This window comes from Nerophis lumbriciformis, linkage group LG04 (assembly GCF_033978685.3).
Source record: "Nerophis lumbriciformis linkage group LG04, RoL_Nlum_v2.1, whole genome shotgun sequence".
In the NCBI taxonomy this organism is placed as follows: domain Eukaryota; kingdom Metazoa; phylum Chordata; class Actinopteri; order Syngnathiformes; family Syngnathidae; genus Nerophis; species Nerophis lumbriciformis.
This window is the reverse complement of record NC_084551.2, coordinates 23,674,396-23,694,321: the sequence shown is the minus strand read 5'-3', so window position 1 is coordinate 23,694,321 and position 19,926 is coordinate 23,674,396. Positions and strand designations below refer to the sequence as shown.

Sequence of the window (19,926 nt, the reverse complement as noted above, 5' to 3'; positions counted from 1 at the left end):
AATAAGCACAGACACAGAGTCACCCACGTGTGTTTAATCTTAATAATAATAATAACTGGGATTTATATAGCGCTTTTCTAAGTACCCAAAGTCGCTTTACATGTAGAACCCATCAATCTATAAACCCAAGACAGTGTACGAAAACCGAGTCATATTTTTGATGAAAAGCCGGGCCTGATGAAAACTGAAGTATTATTGTATACTAAACCTACTGGTTATGAAATTATAAAACCATATGTCTGGTTAAGTATTACATATTCAGTGCAGAATGTGCTAAAAATACTGCACTCACATATATACTCCAAGTTTTTGTACAAATTATTTCTACAGTAATTTCCTGTGAGATCATGTTATCTAAACAGGCAGTGGCATAATAGTCACTAATCAGTTTGAAAAAAGCTAATGTGTGCTGTTTTGCCATCTCCTTTACACTCATAATGCATAGCGATAGCACTGCCAATCTACAAGATTAGTTCTCAGAAAAAATGAAGGATCAGATCACTTGTCAAATTATTCCGCACTCATGATTGGTTGGCACGTTAAGGTGCAGCCTCTGGTCTTTGCACTCCTGCCAGTGAACATCAACAGACTTATCAACTGACTGCTATAAGCCTGTCTATATGGGACAAGAAAATAGTTTTCCCATGATTCATGCTGTTGCAGCAGATCAGTTTTAGTCTTCACAAAGCACTGACACAAATTTGAGCCGGTCCATTAAAGTTCTCCGTCAGTCACAACTAATCTCTTAGTACTGCAAAAACCTTTTTGATTTGTTGCACTGTTTGCCAAACAATACCAAGATAATTGATGTCAAATGTCATCAGAACTTATGCTTATTTTGATTTAACTTTCAGACTTTATTTGTCTTTATTTATGTAACCTTAGTTGCTTTAGGTACAGCACTTGACCCTACAGTTGCAACTTATTAATCAGTGGTATGTTTGTTTAGCCTATCTCCCATGTTTGTGGTTGATACAATAATACATATACAGTGCTATAATTATTGAGACTTAAAATTCCACTTTGAATTTGAAAGACAAGGCATCTGTCCACTTTCTAAAGTCAGATCAGGTCAGACATAGTTTGTTGACTTCATAGTCTGGAATGTCAACATTGACAGAAGCTATGGGTACATTCACCAAAAAATTATCCTGTGAAAACAGTGCCTTTTGTTGCGTTATTGAACAGTTCTGCGTATGGGCAACATTTGACGATTCGATTCAGAATTTGTGGTTGCCGATATGATTCAGAGAGAATATGATTTTTTTTAGAACGATTCGACCTGAAACAATTCAGTGAGTTAAAATCGATCCAGTAAATCTTTAGCCAATGAAACTCAACCCGTGTGACTAATAAATACTGGATACTGGACTCTGTAGGTGAAGTTTCCTATATTCCTGGTATTATTTGTAGTGGAATTAGATATAAATGAATTATGGATATAAACAAGCAAGTAAACAACAATTAATGGCCTATGCATTCACATCTTATTTGAGTAAGGTGCAACCAATTATTTAGGTTTGAATTAACTAGAGGAAACCTTTTCTGCTCTCATTTTCAACATTCAAGTAATGTTCAATAAAACTACAGTCACCAACATTTTAACAGTAGATTTACCTGCTAAATAAAGTTCCTCGACCCGGCCGTACAGTATATGTTCTACGCCCTGGCGTCGTCAATGACGGACAGGGTCCCAGGTGTGCGGAAGCATGTATGGTTGGTCGTGTCTGTTGCGGCTTTATTTTATTGTTCTGTGTCGTTTGTCTTTGGTTTGGCTTTTGCAATCGAGCTGTAGCTGAAACTTGTTGTGTTGTAATTTATGATATTGCCTCGACCACCGTAGGCATCCGCCATTTTAGTTTTGATGACAGCACAGATGGGCAAACAGACTTAACGGTTAACGTCCTTATCATTAAAAGTGCTAAACTTCATTCAAAGTCTGCCGTTTTTAAATCCAATGGTTTCGTTTTTCTAGTATTGACAAAATCGATCGATTCCCTTTTAAAATGTTCTTGGATCGAATACCGATCTTCGGGAAGGCAAACTTGCCAAGCACAGATCAATATACTTTAAATTTAGAAATATAAATTGATCTCTCGATATATCGATCAGTTGTAACACCCCTAGTACGTATGTTATACCACTTGACAATTTACATATTGTGCCGTTAACATGTCCACTAACTGCTTGCCCCCGAGTCTGGTCAAGAAGTAGAATCTGCTGGTCACAGTAACTGGTTACTTTTTACTTTGACGTGCAAGAGCGATAACAAAAAGTCAAAAAAAAATGTTTCAAACCATTCCCTAACTGTTTAAAACAGTCCAAACGATTGTTAGATCTGTTATCTCTTGCTGAATTGTTTAAACTATTTTAGTTTACAGTAGATCTGTGGAGATTATTGGAAAGATTTAAACCAGCATGTCCGCTTTCAGTACATGGTGCTGGCGGTCTACTTGTGGCTTACCCCCTCTGGCTGACTTAAAGTGACGTAGATGAGGGTGTGTTTTGTGAACTGGAGAGGGGGGTGGTTGCACACACAGCTGTGCAGCCTAGATAAGTAGTTAACTGTAGAAAGCATGCATGCTACACATTCTGCTGTAGCGTGTCATCAGAAAATCAGATTCCCACCCACAACCTCCCACTCTTTGTTCGTCACTTTTTACTGACACACACACTCACACACACATTTTTTATTCGTTCTCTCCCGACCCCAAGTTCCAGACTTCTCCTTTCTGTCCTATGCTTGCTTAGGTTTCCAGTTCATCCAGTATATTAAGTTGTATCTTCTCACTATCACTACTTCTTCTTTCCTTCTGCCAAACAGTCCTCGCTCAAAGAGCACACATCGCCTACTCAAGCATACACACACATAGAGGGGGGGGAAAGTTGCTCCAAGACTAACATGGAAGGGTTTTTGCCCTTTTCCCAGACGGGGTGTGTCAGGGCTTTTGTCCTGCTCATGCTGTATTAAATATCAGATTTTGGAGGGGGATGGTGTTTAAAAAAAAAAAAGGAAAGAAAAAAAAAGTTCCATTTTTTTGTTCTTTTTTAGGGAAAGAATGTTGGCACGAAGCTCGGCACCAGGGCTAGAGATGAAAGTTGGGGTGCTGGAGTGCTGCTCCAGGTTTGTTTCATTTCATTTGCTCAGTAATGAGTCTTGTTAGTGCTGTGCGAGGCTGCGAGATCTGAATCGGGAGTTCAAAGTTAAGCCACAGGGAGGGATGGAGGAGGGTGGTAGAGGGAAAGGGAGGCAAAGAAGCAGAGAAAACATACAACCCAAACAAGCCCTCACTTGTGAAAAGTAAAAAAGACAAGAAAAGTAAAAAAAAAAAAAAAAAAAGAAAGAAAGCAAAACTTCTAATTTTACGCCAACTTTGTCTTCTATCTTTTTTTAATTCTCTTTACTGCCGCTTGTCAAATAGCTTCATGTCCTGAAACACAGCTAAGAGCTTGCAAGAGGTCTGAAAAAGTTGGCGTCTATACATGACTGTGCGCCTGTGTGTGTGTGAGAGTGTGTGTGTGTGTGTGTGTGTGTGTGTGTGTGTGTGTGTGTGTGTGTGTGTGTGTGTGTGTGTGTGTGTGTGTCAGCTCACGTCTGAGTCTGTGTGGGAATGATTACATCAGCCTGACGGAGCCTTATGATTGGTCGGTGAGCGTGTGGTTTGATTCAGTGTGCCTTAGAGCCCGTGGCTGAGGCTGTAACCCTTCGTGAGAGACGGAGAGAGAGAGAGAGACAGAAAGAAAGGGCGGGAGGAGGTAAAGAAAGATAGTTGTCAGACTGAGCCAGCATTGGGAGCTCCGCACTGTACCTGCTGCCGCCTGTTTGCCTTGTGTCTGTCCAGTGAGTTGGGCCGGACTGAGTCGTGCTGTAGGGCTCAGTGACAGATCTTAGGTTCTAGATAGATTGAAGTGGGCTTGGTATGTGACAGGTAGCACCCCTGTCAACTGCCTGAATTGTCGGCCTTTTGCTTTCATCAGAAGAGAAGGTGACAGCTGGACTTTCTGTCCATAGTGTGTGTGCTGATGTGTGTGTATGAGTGGACAGACAGCCTCCCTCCAAAAATGCCTTCATGTTCTCCGGATTGCTGCCTATTGCGGGCCGTGGAGGTAAGACTGCTCTCTCCTTCTGTGTATCGCCTGCCCTTTGCTGCATTAGTATTTGATATTTATCTTTTGAATTCTGTTAGGTTTCAACCGTGGTGACAAATTGAATTTGTACACACAACAGCCAGAGACTTTAAAAAAATATTTTCATGGACATGTGAGCTGAGCAGTGACAGGAAATGGTTAGATTTGAATGAGGTGATGCTCAGTTGCTTTTTTAATTGACTTGTTTCAACAGATGGACTATTTCTTACTCTTAATCTTTTTGTAAGGAGGTAAAGAGAGGACTCCATCATTTAAATACGTTGTACGGTATTATCGGTTCAGGTTGGTTCATAGGATCACAATGATGGAATCTTGTACAGGTTAAGTCTGCTCCCCCGGTTGTCATTAAGTGGCAGTTGTGACTACATGGTTTCCAGTTTGTAAAAGTAAATTTCGGACAACTCACCTTCAGTGCATTTTCTCTAACTGACAAGTCACAGGAAGCTCTTTGTAACGTTCTACTGCTCACACGCTTGTTATTTCTTGTGTGGATATGTTTTTATATGACTATATGTCGATAGCAATTGGCCTTTGTCTTTTTGTGATCCATGTACACTATGTGGACAAAACAGCACTAAATGTGATTCACTGCTGGTTTTTTTTTCACATAGCACCAACAAGTTGCTTATGTATTGATTGATTGATTGATTGAAACTTGTATTAGTAGATTGCACAGTACAGTACATATTCCGTACAATTGACCACTAAATGGTAACACCCGAATAAGTTTTTCAACTTGTTTATGTCGGGGTCCACGTTAATCAATTCATGGTAAATTCATGACGTCACACAATATTTGGGACACCTTTGCAAACAGTTGAGTTTTTCTTTGAAACTTTTATCAGTAGATTGCACAGTACAGTACATATTCTGTACAATTGACCACTAAAAGGTAACACCCGAATACGTTTTTCAACTTGTTTAAGTCGGGGTCCACGTTAATCAATTCATGAAGTCCAATATACCACAACAGTGATGGTCAGAGGGATGTTAATTTAAAAACACGCTTAATGTTTAGAACTGCACCACATCAAACTTTGAGGTGTTTTCAATATTTTGTTGACATGGTTTAGCTACATGAGGAAGACGGAGTATTAGTAGAACTTCTCCCTACTTTTACAAAATATATGACAGTAATAAATAAATTAACATCTAAGTAAATAAATGTTATATTTTTCAAAGGCAGATTTTGTATTGGATCTCATTAGATTTTGCAGGTTTACCTCACAACAAGTGTATCTTGCTATATTAAGTTCTGTGCTGTAGGACTTAGTTCAAATGTACAGTGTATCTTTACATGTCATATCCAATACAGACTTATAACAGCTCATATCAGGTTTTCAGTGTTGTGTTTTGGGATTTTGACATAATCCTGGATCTTTAACTGCAATGTCTTGCCTCTTCCTAGATTGTTAAAATCTTCACAGAAGATGGCATGTGCAAAGTGGTGGAGATCCCAGCCGATATGACAGCCAGGGACCTTTGCCAGCTCCTGATCTATAAAAGCCATTGTGTGGACGACAACAGTTGGTCACTTGTTGAGCACCACCCGCTGCTGGGGTTAGGTGAGTGGAAGAGCCCTGCTCACATTCACACACAAGACATGAACACACACGAGCGGACCTTTACACTTGCCGATACAGAACAACTCTCGGAGGGGCTTGAGACATGCGATGCATTCAAGCGCATGCACGCACGCACGCATGCACCCACGCACGCACGCACACACGCACACAAACGGCACACACACACACACACACACACACACACACACACACACACACACACACACACACACACACACACACACACACACACACACACAGGTGCATTCACGCGTGCATGCCAACATACTTGGGCAGACAGGCAGGCTAGGCGCATATTCTCACACAGGCATGTAGGGAAGCGTGAGTGCATGCACATACTATGCAGCATACGCACGCACATACATATACTGTCCAGTGAGCTGATCAACTGAATCAGTGTTAACGGGCCATATGTCCAATTTTATCCGATGAAAAACTGAGCCTTTAACCCCAGAGCTTTGTGAGGAATGTGTAAGTTAATTGTATTGAATAGCCGGTCGGTTAACATGATGCAAATGGATAGTGACATTGCACATGAAGTCAGAGTTGTCATCGTGACTGGGCAAAGAAATGAAAAAAACATTATAAATGTGGCTTAGAAGAAGTTTTAAGGTTTTGCGACGGTGTCTTTAAGGTAAAGGTCAATAACTCCATAAAAGCTGATTGCGGAGGCGTCAAGAGTAATTATTTACCTGTTCTTCAACATTGCAATTAGTGGGAATGAGGACAATTCCTCGAGGCAGAGCAAAGAGCAAATTCATCCTTTTAAAGTGCTAAAACCTAAGACATTATTTCCATTTGTTTGTTGTGTTTTTGTTGTCCTGCCTCAAGCATTAATGAAAACTATCTTATGTGTGGCACAGTTGTTTATTCAAGTAGATCATATGTCACCCAAAAATATTATCTTTTATCAGGGTCTTCGCCTGGCCCTTAATTGCTACATTTGCCCTGTATGTGGTCGGTCACACCATATGACCATGAACACAAAATATCACATCAAGTCTTCAATATTATTTAAGAGAGAGGAGGTAGTGAGGGTTAAGGATTCAAGCAAAGACAGCACCCCCCGTGACCCCAAAAGGGACAAGCGGTAGAAAATGGATGGATGGCATTGTAATGTAACTTTTGCAGCCTAGTGTCAGTTGTCATACAATTTAGTATTGCCAACGTTATGCTATCAACCCACTTGCGTTCCTGCAAAGTGGTGATGGAGTTTATTAATGCTGGTTATAAACGTATTATTTGTCACGTTACAGCATGGCTATTCAATTGGCGGCCCTGTAATGACACTATACTGGCCCCCGAATTTAGTTTGAAACTTGGGAGACAAACATTTTTGCAACAAATTCCTAAAAACACTTGAGTGCGCCTGATTTATTGAGAAACTTGGACCACAGTAAACACATTTTTAGATCCTACGTTGACATTTTAATCTTGCTAACACTGGGGTCCAAACTTGTGATTTACATAACAGAGTAGTTCCTCAAGGCACCCCTTTAAGTCCTCTCTTTTTTGGCAGTTAAAACTTTTCTTCGTAACGTGATTTATGTAACTAAGGTGTTCCTCACTATTCTTATTTCTTTTTCATCCTTTAAAGCTATTCAACTGGTGACCCAATAGTTCAGTTAAAAAAACTTGTAACAGACTTACAATAAAAAAACACTAGTATTTTCATAGAGATTATCTTTAACTTGCTATTTTGTAGATACTAAAATAAAATAAATGTCAATAAATACAACTGCAGAATGCTTCTGTAACTCTGACAAAATAAATATACCAAAATCAAATGTCTACTGTAGAGAATGCTAGTTGTCCGGAATATACAAAATAAAACAAATAGTGAAGACAAATCTGGACCCCCGGTCCTTAGCTTTCTGAAAATGCGGCTCCCAAAACAATTTAGTTGAATATATCTGTGTTAGAGGCTCCTCTTAAACCTTAAAATCTGATTCCCTTGGAAATAGATACTTCAGCTCGTTATTGTTTTACTAGCGTCAATGTCCATTTAGTGTGTGATTTGACAGATTTGTGGGGCGGCTATTGTTTGTAATATTCTTCATTGCTTAAGGTTTTTGGTACATTTAAGTGGACTCTTGAGTTTGTGGTTACGTTTCTCAGAGTACAAAACAAAAAACAAAAGTCAAGAGCATGTTTGATTCTGGAGGTTCATCAAGGTGTTTGGACCTGTTGCTGTATGAGGACCTTTGTGTCGGACCTGGTAGCTAGGATCAAGTTTGGAGAGCTGTGACCAGTTAAGCGTTAGAAAACGCAGCGTTCCCCTGAGGGGAGAGTAATTATAAAGCACTTACGGTGCACAAGCTGAGCCTGTGCTCGGGGCTCATTTCTGCACAGTTCACCAATGTGTGACAGAAAGGGGTCTGGGGGGTCAATTTCATATAGAGCACAGGGCCAAATGTAAAACAAATGTAAAAGCATTTTGTCGAGTTTGTTTCGAATCCTGTCTTTGTGTTATTGCATTTTGTGAGATGTGCGCATGCATTCACAACATCTGTCTTATGAAAGAAACTATATTGGCTCATTCAAGTCTAATCCAATATTTTGCAATCATCCATGATCTGATTACTTTTCTCATCAGCGCAGCCAGCACCTTGCTGCCAAACACATTTAGTTTAATTTGTTTTCAGTGATATCATGTTTGGCTCGGATTTGTATTCTATAATGGATCCTATTCTGCTCCGGTCCACCTTTACAAGGCATGAATTCCTCTCAGGTCTGGGGAAATTAGATTGATTTCAAATTTTCAGTAAAGGAAATATTAAATCAAAAGCACTAAAAACTGTACATAGAAAATGCATTGAAAATTCTCACATTGACTTGTACAGTATGTTAATGGTTAATGATTTTGATATTTTAAACACTAATGGTGGTTGGTGAGGGTTAAATGTTAATTCAAAGCATATATTGATACATACTTTAACATCCAATAGTCCAGAATTTCAGTAGTCGATATAACTGAATTTCAACATTTTTCATTACGATTTTTTAAAAAAAGGACTTGTGGTTACGTTTCTCAGAAAACTCCTTCCAACTGTACAGTATTTATGATCACAGTGCATTTCGCTCTCACTTGCGCGGCAAAAACTTTCATGACTGCTTGTATTTGATTAGTCAATAAATGCAAGACGTAAGACGCTGTCACTTCCTTCTTTCGTTTCCCTTTTAATGTGTACCTCGATAATGTGGCAACACAAATCTCTTCTGCTACCTCTTTTCCTGGCAAAGCAGGTGTGGATTATGTGTGTTGTAGAGCTGCAGCTATCGAATATTTTAGTAATCGAGTATTCTATCAAATATGCCGATCGATTAATCGAATAAATCATATTTTTGCTTTTTTTTGTTTTTGTTTTGTTTTTTGTCCTGTCTAGCTTTTTAGGCAAATCATATTGTTGATGTAGATGCCAATATCGGCTTTACAAATTTACTTTACAAAAGAGAAGGGTGGGATACTTCTCCTGTTGCCTTATTTGTATTTTGACTTGATTAAATGGATTTATATTATTATTTGGTATTATTTGAAGGCTGACACGCAAAGCTGAAATGCGTCCGTGGCTGATTGTCCCAATTTGTGTGTGCTAATAAAAACAGGTGCTGTGCAGCTATGTGCTGTGTGGTGTGACCGCATAAACAAAGTTCTTGTCTATCGTGCGTTTTTGTTGATTATTATGCGGTGCTGTTGAAATGGTGGTTTCTCCACGCAAATCCGCCGAGCTGTTTTCAATCTGCCAACAATACATAAACAATATAAAAAGACAAACCACCTAATAATGCTGACAACAGTTTTACATTTTAAGAATGCGATACAGTCCATTGCATTTTTTGCATGCAAAATAGTAATCAATGTTCATTTTGCCATCATAACATGTTTGAGATGAAAACACACATATGCAATTAGTTCAAAATAATATTTCCTGAGAAAGTTAAAATAAAACTATTCTTAGTATAAAAAATAAAACAATAAGAACAGTATTCATTATATCAAACATAAAAAGTGGATTAGGTAGTGCCTTTATACTGCATTTGAAATGTGCAACCAGTGGTGAGTCACCACCAAGCAAAAACCGCGCATGCTCAGAAAAGTAGCGTCAGATTTACCGCATGTCCGAGCACCCATTGGCAGAAATGTAGATCGGCGCCTTTGCTATAGAGACTATAGTGGTTGCAAGTGCAAGCTGTCCAAGTAGCATGTGGTTGCATGACTTGAATAACCCGAATAACTTTGCATGACTACTTCCGCGTGGTTACTAATGAAAGGCTAATTGAACACGACAGCCCGAATAGCGTTGTTAGTTTTCAACATCTTTTGGCGGCATTTGATGACTTCGCGGGAGTGAAAGAACACATCCTGGTTATCATAATGAATAACATTTATTTTACTAACACAACGTTTGCGTTTACATTTGATAATAGATGACTTACCTTGCCTCTGGATGTCCCTCAATCGGATGCTTTCTCGACAGGTGCTGCAGCATTGAACTTGTGCTATTGTGGTATGCGAGCTCCACTTTGCAATGTTTGCATACGACTGCGTTTTCTTTCGATTTTAGTGTGAAGTGTTCCCGTACCTTAGACAACTTTTGTCGCTTCTTAATACCCTTGTTTTGCTATGGCTCTTGTCCCCTGCTTTCTGCGGTGTCTGCCATTGCGAGTTATGTCGGTGAAAAAATGTTCTAAACTGAAGCGTATTTAAAGGAGTGAAGTTGTGCAGTACAGGGGGCGTATGATCTGACGTAAACACGCTGTGCAAAACCTAAACAGTCCATGCGAAACGTGAGCTTTGACTACTAAACAAGGCAAAATGCCGTAAAAAAAAAACAAAAACGTAATGACGCCTCGAGGCAGCGAAAATTCCTCGAATATATTTTGTAATCGAATTACTCGAGTTACTCGAGGAATCGTTTCAGCTCTAGTGTGTTGTGAAGCATACGATGCAAGTCAAGATGCATCCGGCAACAGTTCCATTTTAATATTTTAGTGAGAGAGGGCGAACCAGGAGCGCTAAATCTGCATTTGTGACATGGTTTTACAAATAAATTAATATATGGGAAACACACATTTTTTTCAAGACATAAGGCTTCTTCTTTGGCAATGACTCAGTGCACACGTGCCAAGAATTGATGCGGCCAATAACAAAACACCGCTCGTTTAGATCCGGGAATCCGCTTTTTCCAATCAGTCCTCTCCAGGTTTCACTGTCGTTGCCAATGTTGAAGTCCCCCAGCAGAACAAGGGAATCACCTGGTGGAGCACCAGCACTCCCACTAGTGAATCAAAAAAGGGCGGTTACTCAGAGCTGCTGTTTGGTGCGTAAGCACAAACAACAGTCAGGACCCGTGCCCCCTCCCCAGAGGCGGAGGGAAGTTACCGTCTCGTCTACTGGGTTAAACTCAAACGTACAGGCTCTGAGCTGTGGGGCAACAAGGATTTCCACCTCCGCCTGTCGCCTCTAACTGCTTGCAACGCCAGAGTGGAAGAGAGTCTAGCGCCTCTCGAGAGGACTGGCTCCAGAACACTAGCTTTGCTTTTAGTCCGACTCGATCTGGCCGGGACTTCTCTACCTCGCGCACCAGCTCAGGCTCCTTCCCCCCAGCAAGGTGACGTTCCACGTTCCAAAAGCTAGCTTCTGTAGCCGAGGATCAGACCGCCAAGGGCCCTGTCTTTGGCTTCCGCCCAGCTCACATTGCACCCGACTTACGAGTGGTGAGCCTTATGGAAGTGAAACACACGTTGCCTCTTCGGGCAGTGCCCGGCCGGGCCCCATGGGGACAGGCCACCAGGCGCTTGTAATCGAGCTCCATCTCCAGGCCTGGCACCTTAGGGGGGCCCCAGTGACTCGCGTCCGGGCGAGGGAGATCTGGGTCTTTGATTTGATCTTTAATAATATAATATATAATTATAATGATTTTAATAATCTTATATAAAGCATTTAACAAATTATTGCCGCCTAATCTACAATGTTTTTTTATAAGACGAGTGCAGGCTCATAACTTGAGAGGCTTTGGATATTTCTTATTGCCGAGAGCTCAAACCACTCGTAAACGTTTTTGTGTGTCTGTATGCGGAGTAAAACTATGGAACAAACTGGACTTACAACACAAGCAATGCCAAACTATTAATCGATTTAAACTATTATACAAACATGGGGTCTGGTTCAAATATAGAGATGAGGGTCTTTAATTTGACCTGCTGCTATACTCTGTCTCAAAGTGTTAACATGTGCTCAATGTTTCCTTACCGTTATTGCTATGTTGTCTATTACCATTATTGCTATGTTGTCTATTTCCATTGTTGGTATATTCATTATTCCTACATTGTTTATACAAATTATTGTTACAGTGTAATAATTATTGTTACCTGTGGTAATGCCACTATGATACAACATCTGTATTATAATCCTTGAACAAAGTAACAGTGAAACTCATGAGAATAATCACTGAATGGAGAACTGGGGGTGGGATTAAATAAATTATCTTCTTCCCACTCCCTTTCAGGCAATACTGGACAATCATGCATTACATACTATACATTACCTTTTGCACTACATTAATTTATATTATTATGTGTTGTCAACTTTGTACTTTTTTATGTCATAGTCTGAAATAAATAAATAAATGAAAATGAAAAATAAATATTTTCATTGAAATCTTAAGTAAAATTCCTGTGGAATAAAATAGCTTATTTTCTGTAGATAGTCAAACATTCCATCTAACTTAGTATACATTTCATTGAAGAATTATAATGTCTAGAATTTATTGGGATTATATATACAATATTTACACACCATGTCATGGCTGCTCTCTGGAACACTTGTCACATGTCAATCCGCTCACTGCTTTGACACATAAACGCCTCAGGACGAGCGTGCAAGCCTGCCGGAATGGAGATGAAAATGTGTGTTGGACTAATGTGATGGGTCAAACACATAAAGCCAACAGGGAATAAACAATAAACAGGGTGACATTTATTGGGGACCTTACCAAATGAGATGTTCTGTCTTGCCATTTCTACTTTAGGACAATTAGATTTTAAAACTGAGATCAACTGATCCTTCCCACTGCATTGCCTTCTGTGGAATCTATACAGTTTTAGCCAATATAGCCCTCAGAATAATGTTTGCAATGTTGCTAAATATTTATATGAGTATCTTTATCATGAAGTATGCTGTTTGTAATAGTGTTTCTAATATTTTGTCCTGTGGCCATGGTGTGTTACTAAATTTCTAAAAACCCCTCTACGTAAAAATATGTACCGGTAGTTCAGATAATCTTAAAAAGTTCAATAATAGACATAATTTTTTATATACACTATATCAATTCTCTTGGATTTATGCTCAGGTCTATCTGCATACTTTTTATATGCAGAATATTTAATGCAGTTATTATACTGTACCTAAATACATTGAGCGGGTATACTAATCAACATGTCTGAAAAGGAGCAGGAAAAAGTAAAGCTTATAATTAATTCTGCCCCTTTCTCCATGTCTATTACAAATACAGTAGTACCTCTACTTACGGGCTTAATTGGTTCTGTGACGGAGCTCTTATCTCAAAACACTTGTATCTCAAATCGTGTCTCATTGAATTAATTAAAATCAATTTAATTGGTCCTTGCTGCCCCAAAATCACACAATTTGAACATGTAATATACAAACCCCGTTTCCATATGAGTTGGGAAATTGTGTTAGATGTAAATATAAACGGAATACAATGATTTGCCAATCATTTTCAACCCATATTCAGTTGAATATGCTACAAAGACAACATATTTGATGTTCAAGCTGATAAACATTTTTTTTTTTCAAATAATCATTAACTTTAGAATTTGGCTGCAACACGTGCCAAAGTAGTTGGGAAAGGGCATGTCCACCACTGTGTTACATGGCCTTTCCTCTAATTGTCAGCCGTTAAATTTAGCTAAATTCTGCTTATATCGGACAGGAAGTCATTCACAAACACGAAATAAATTGTTTACTTTCAAAATAAAATACTCTGTTTTCAATGCAGATCGTATTTTACACTTTGAAACGTCCAAATGGACATAAAGTCAACTTGTCAACTTTGTTTTCAAACGGAATTTCACCTCGCTGACACAAATTGATGAGGACATGCTGATTCTGGAGGTCAAAAAAATGAACTGTGTCAAATACAAGCTGATGTGTGTGCGCATATGTGTGTGCAACAGGATAAACGATATTTGGTTCGCTGTATACGACTCCCCCTTCATGTGATTATGCGTGGATTTGCGAGATCTTGTAAAGGTCTGCGCTATTACGCTGCACGACGGAGCCGAGACAGAACGGCGGTGGGGATTGCTGTACTGCAGATGGCGACGCCGTTTCGCATCCAATGGAAATCCGTGGTTAACACACTCTTAAGTTCAGGTACCATTATACTGCAGTTAAACCAAAGAACATCAATGAACAATTAGAAGTTGTAGCTTGCGCAGTGTTAAGGGAAATAAAGGAATTAAAATGTAAAAGTAAGACTTAAAATACGATTTAACATTGAAAGTAAAATTGTTAATATTACAGTCTATTAAAAGTTAGAATAATTAGATAAAGATAGGTAAACATTGAGGATAAATATATAAATACTGGAATCATTTATAGTTTAACTAATTATTTTAAGAAAATCTCTGTTTATAATTAGTTTCTGTCATGTCAAAAACATATTTGTAATGATCAAAGAATAAATTGTATTGCTTGATATTGTTGAATTTTGCATAATCTACGTCATTGTTGTATTATTGTTTTCTTGTGAGTTGTCTTTTATTTTCTTGTCGGGCCGATGATGTCATCTTTGTAATCTGTATGAAGTTTGTAGGAGAGTTCAAACTTACAAACCCTGTTTCCATATGAGATGGGAAATTGTGTTAGATGTAAATATAAACGGAATACAATGATTTGCAAATCCTTTTCAACCCATATTCAATTGAATGCACTACAAAGACAAGATATTTGATGTTCAAACTCATAAATTTTTTTTTTTTTTTGCAAATAATAATTAACTTAGAATTTTATGGCTGCAACACGTGCCAAAGTAGTTGGGAAAGGGCATGTTCACCACTGTGTTACATGGCCTTTCCTTTTAACAACACTCAGTAAACGTTTGGTAACTGAGGAGACACATTTTTAAAGCTTCTCAGGTGGAATTCTTTCCCATTCTTGCTTGATGTACAGCTTAAGTTGTTCAACAGTCCGGGGGTCTCCGTTGTGGTATTTTAGGCTTCATAATGCGCCACACATTTTCAATGGGAGACAGGTTTGGACTACAGGCAGGCCAGTCTAGTACCCACACTCTTACTATGAAGCCACGTTGATGTAACACGTGACTTGGCATTGTCTTGCTGAAATAAGCAGGGGCGTCTATGGTAACGTTGCTCGGATGGCAACATATGTTGCTCCAAAACCTGTATGTACCTTTCAGCATTAATGGCGCCTTCACAGATGTGTAAGTTACCCATGTCTTGGGCACTAATACACCTCCATACCATCACAGATGCTGGCTTTTCAACTTTGCGCCTATTACAATCCGGATGGTTCTTTTCCTCTTTGGTCCGGAGGTCACGACGTCCACAGTTTCTAAAAACAATTTGAAATGTGGACTCGTCAGACCACAGAACACTTTTCCACTTTGTATCAGTCCATCTTAGATGAGCTCAGGCCCAGCGAAGCCGACGGCGTTTCTGGGTGTTGTTGATAAACAGTTTTCGCCTTACATAGGAGAGTTTTAACTTGCACTTACAGATGTAGCGACCAATTGTAGTTACTGACAGTGGGTTTCTGAAGTGTTCCTGAGCCCATGTGGTGATATCCTTTACACACTGATGTCGCTTGTTGATGCAGTACAGCCTGAGGGATCGAAGGTCACAGACTTAGCTGCTTACGTGCAGTGATTTCTCCAGATTCTCTGAACCCTTTGATGATATTACGGACCGTAGATGGTGAAATCCCTAAATTCCTTGCAATAGCTGGTTGAGAAAAGTTTTTCTTAACCTGTTCAACAATTTGCTCACGCATTTGTTGACAAAGTGGTGACCCTCGCCCCATCCTTGTTTGTGAATGACTGAGCATTTTAAGGAATCTACTTTTATACCCAATCATGGCACCCACCTGTTCCCAATTTGCTTGTTCACCTGTGGGATGTTCCAAATAAGTGTTTGATGAGCATTCCTCGACTTTATCAGTATTTATTGCCACCTTTCCCAACTTATTTGTCACGTGTTGCTGGCATCAAATTCTAAAGTTAATGATTATTTGCAAAAAAAAAAACGTTATCAGTTTGAACGTCAAATATGTTGTCTTTGTAGCATATTCAACTGAATATGGGTTGAAAATGATTTGCAAATCATTGTATTCCGTTTATATTTACATCTAACACAATTTCCCAACTCATATGGAAACGGGGTTTGTACATTATTGCTCTGTTCATTTGATATATTGGAAGCCCAATGAAAAACATAATTATTTTGAGTGCAATACAGGGGGTGCGGTTTTTTTGTCTCATGTTTGTGTGGGTAGCAATGCTTGCAACTTAGCGGTTAGGAGGTGGACCAGAATAGAAGCACAAAAACTGAAAAGGTCTGCGAGCGACCCCGGACAATAGTTGTTTGAGCAGAGAGGCCTATTCTTGTCCATGTCGGCCCACTTGTCATACATTGGTGAATGGGATGAAATGGCCCTTTTGAGTAGTAACGTTGACCTCCACTTGTCAGCCTGGAAAGGTTAATAAGGAAGGAGACAGTGAAGTAGTGTTGCCATGATGAGTCACTGTCACAAACATGAGTGACTCATCGGACAGGCGACGGAATGAAACTGAAATGTAAAGGTCGTCGTGACAGCGTAGGATCTTGTCTGTCAGAGAGTTGTAGGGTCCATTAAATGATCTTATCACATCAATTCAACTACAACTTTTTAATTGAATTTTTTTATGAAGGATATGTTTTCCAATAAACAGCAACTTGTAAGCTAGTTGAAATGAACCGAGTCATGTCTGCTGTCAGCGCCACAGTGGACACAAATTATGTCAACACCTGGGCCTCAGACCACATCCACATTAGGACACACTTCCAGTTACAGTCACATGCTCATCCGCCCTCAGTGAACACGAAAGGATCAGTCTGGATCTTATTGTCACGGCTTGTTTGAAGACTTCCCTCCGTTGAAACCAGATGGCATTTTTCACTTCAATGCATTTCACATTTTATTAGAACCACTGTTCGGTTGTATTCAGAACATTTACTGTTTTGTTTTAAAATAAATGAGTGGTGAGTTGTTGGGAATATGCAGAGTACAATGAACCTTCATTGTCCACTTTTAAAACTAATTTTAAACATGCTTTTAACCCAGCATGAAACATTTGTGTCATTTTTATTAGCTTTAATATTTTATCATATTTTATTTATATTTTGATCATGTTTTAGTGTATTTTACTTGTGGCTCCTAACTATATTTTAATGTTTTCCAGTACAGTATTTTATTTCCTTATTGTTTTCAACTGTGGTTGTTATAACAATATTTCAATTGTATGATTTAATTCAACTAAATTGTATTTTACCATGTACTGAGTGCTAACAACAACAACACAAATGAGACACTGGTCACAAACAGCTCCTGGACCATACTTTGGATAGCCGTGTTGTACGGTAAATTGTGTTAAGTAATTTCAATAGAACTCCGAATCTAATTAGAATGTTTTTCTGCCTTCCTTCAGAACGCTGTCTGGAGGACCATGAGTTGGTAGTTCAGGTTCAGGCTTCCATGAGCAGCGACGGTAAATTCCTCTTCAGGAAGAACTATGCCAAATATGAATTCTTCAGAGTTCCTCAGGTAATTATTACGTTGTCTTTGACCTTCCTTCACATGCACAAAGCAACAGCTCCATGGACAATTTTAATTATTTATTTGTATTTTTATGCGGGGGGGAAAAAAAGCATTTGAACAAACAAAAGTACAAAGTGCAGTTTAAAATAATTGCATTGTAGGGCCTCTGAATGTTTATTTATAAATTAAAAACTGCTCCTTGCTGTGGTATTTTTTAATGTGCTATTGAGAAAAATGGTAAGAGCAGTATGCACTAAAAAGGTGTGTGAGGTTTTTTTTTCTGCTTTTTTAATGGTTCAAATTCATATGCTGTAAGTAAAGGTGCTGTTAACAACTTCCTCACAGTAACATTTTTCAAAGCAAAAAATATAACAAAAACACCACCAGCTTATGTTAGTTACTATTAGTGGTTTCACTGAACACATTTGTTTGATAATTGTCTATATTTTTCACAATTACAAACTTAATGGAATAACATTTTTTACCGGTTTAAATAAGATGACTGGTGTTTTTGGCGGTCACTCACCCTGTGTCGTCAACGCGTATGCGCAAGGAGTGAGTGCACACATACAAAAGCAGTCCAAGAGAAGCAACAAACAATTTGCAGTCATGTTGTTGTTATGGTAGAATATATATAGTACATTCAATGACTGCTAACACTAGCTGTCCAAATTGCTATTATTAGCTAACAACACCCAAAGCTAATGCGCGTGCATGTGTTACGTTCGTACGTAATTACGTCATTACGTACGAGAAGCCGTAAGAGGGCGGGATATACTGTGAAAAATTCCTTGGTAAATTGGCACCCTCTAGGCATTTGTGTAAATCTAGCAAACAGCCCCTTTAATGTCAGAGTGCTCTCAAAAACAGTGGTACCAGCTTATACCTCAAACGGCAAAGATTGGAAGCACATTATGTCTTTATATCTGGAGGGGTCCACAAATTAAACATTGGACTTATTCGTGCATTGTTAAGTAACATATTTGATTGACATAACTTGTGCCCTGCTGCTGTGATCGTGACGCTTATGAGAAAAAGGATACGTTTGTTTGCAGTTGATTTCCTGTTACAAATATTAGTCTGTCATTACAATTCATGTCTGCAGTTGTTTTTATGGTGTGAAGTTCATATTTGGTGTCATTATTCAGCTATAAATGTCCCTGTTGTTCAGCAATGTTTGCTAGTGATATCAATATTAAGTACCGGTATATGCTGTTGAGCCTGCAAGATTTATTCATCTACTTTATTAATACTATTAAGGATACTTTCTTGATGCTAACAAATATCAGCAAAGACCCTGTAATGTGGTCATCCGTGTCGAATAAAGCATTTGGCTTACCTGCACAACAACAACAACTTAAGCTTTTAGTTTCTGTTATGAAAATCGAGAAAGAAAAATGCAGTGGGTTGTACCAACAATTACAATATTTATTTCTAGGACTTAACATAACCTTAGTTTAGTTGTACAACCAGGTTTTTGTAGTTATATTTAGGCATAGCAACCACAAAAAAATACAAACTAATGCGATCTCTTGTCCTTTCTCTATGTGCAGTTCTGCTCTCAAACACTACTGATATAGTAGAGAATAAACTTGATTGCATTAGAGAAAGTTTCTCAAACAAATCAAATATTTAAACAAACATGTGATCGCTGCAGACACAAGCACGGTCCGATTGTATTCTACAAGATGATGAGATATTTTTAAGAGCCATTTACTTCTACGCACTTGTGTTTATTTCCCTGACTTTATTACCTTTATGAACCACTTCTTTCGGGACTCTTATGACAGTTTTTCCCTATCTCTTTATTCGAATGCTTGGAACACCCAAGAACAGAACCGCAATACAGCATTTTATGCTCAAACTCTACACTCAATCTCACTTGTTTTGATGCTACACTCAAGATGCTTGACCATCGTGTCAATTAAGTTGCGAAGAAGAAAAACAGATATGACGTCATATGCAACCCAGCTATTGGCTTTATTTTAACAGAAAATCTTATGATATATAACATACTAGACAACTTCTCTTTTAGTAGTAAGTAAGCAAACAAAAGGTCCTAATTTGGTTGCTGACGTATGCAGTAACATATTGTAATTTCTAATTGTATTAATTAGTAAAAAATATGGAAGCAAAGATGAGTGATTTAGAAGTAGCTAAAGACCTCTGCCGACTACGGATGGATGTTAGCCGCTAGCTAGCTTGGTTTTAAAGCCAATTTTGCAGAGAGGCGCCTTAGTGTTTATGGCTTAATTTTTATCGTTAGTTTTTAAGGCAAAATGTGTTAATTCTCTTTCTTCTGTCTCCACATGTCTGCTTCTAAGTATTCCATGCGGGTGTGTTGCCTAACAT

At 38.7% G+C, this 19,926-nt stretch overlaps 1 protein-coding gene across 13 annotated transcripts in view; it reads left to right on the top strand.

Moving 5' to 3' along the window:
- The window catches only part of grb10b (growth factor receptor-bound protein 10b), a 165,623-nt gene that overhangs the window by 130,166 nt on the left and 15,531 nt on the right, over window positions 1-19,926 (top strand). For 8 of the 13 annotated variants that reach the window (XM_061951046.1, XM_061951047.1, XM_061951054.2 and 5 more), the window contains 3 exons: window positions 3,053-3,124; window positions 5,558-5,714; window positions 17,465-17,580. In XM_061951046.1, coding sequence (XP_061807030.1) covers window positions 3,053-3,124; window positions 5,558-5,714; window positions 17,465-17,580 — 345 coding nt within the window. Of the gene's footprint in view, window positions 1-3,052; window positions 3,125-3,632; window positions 4,108-5,557; window positions 5,715-17,464; window positions 17,581-19,926 lie in introns of those variants that run through there. The other 5 variants (XM_061951050.1, XM_061951053.2, XM_061951058.1 and 2 more) reach the window with 2 other exon arrangements.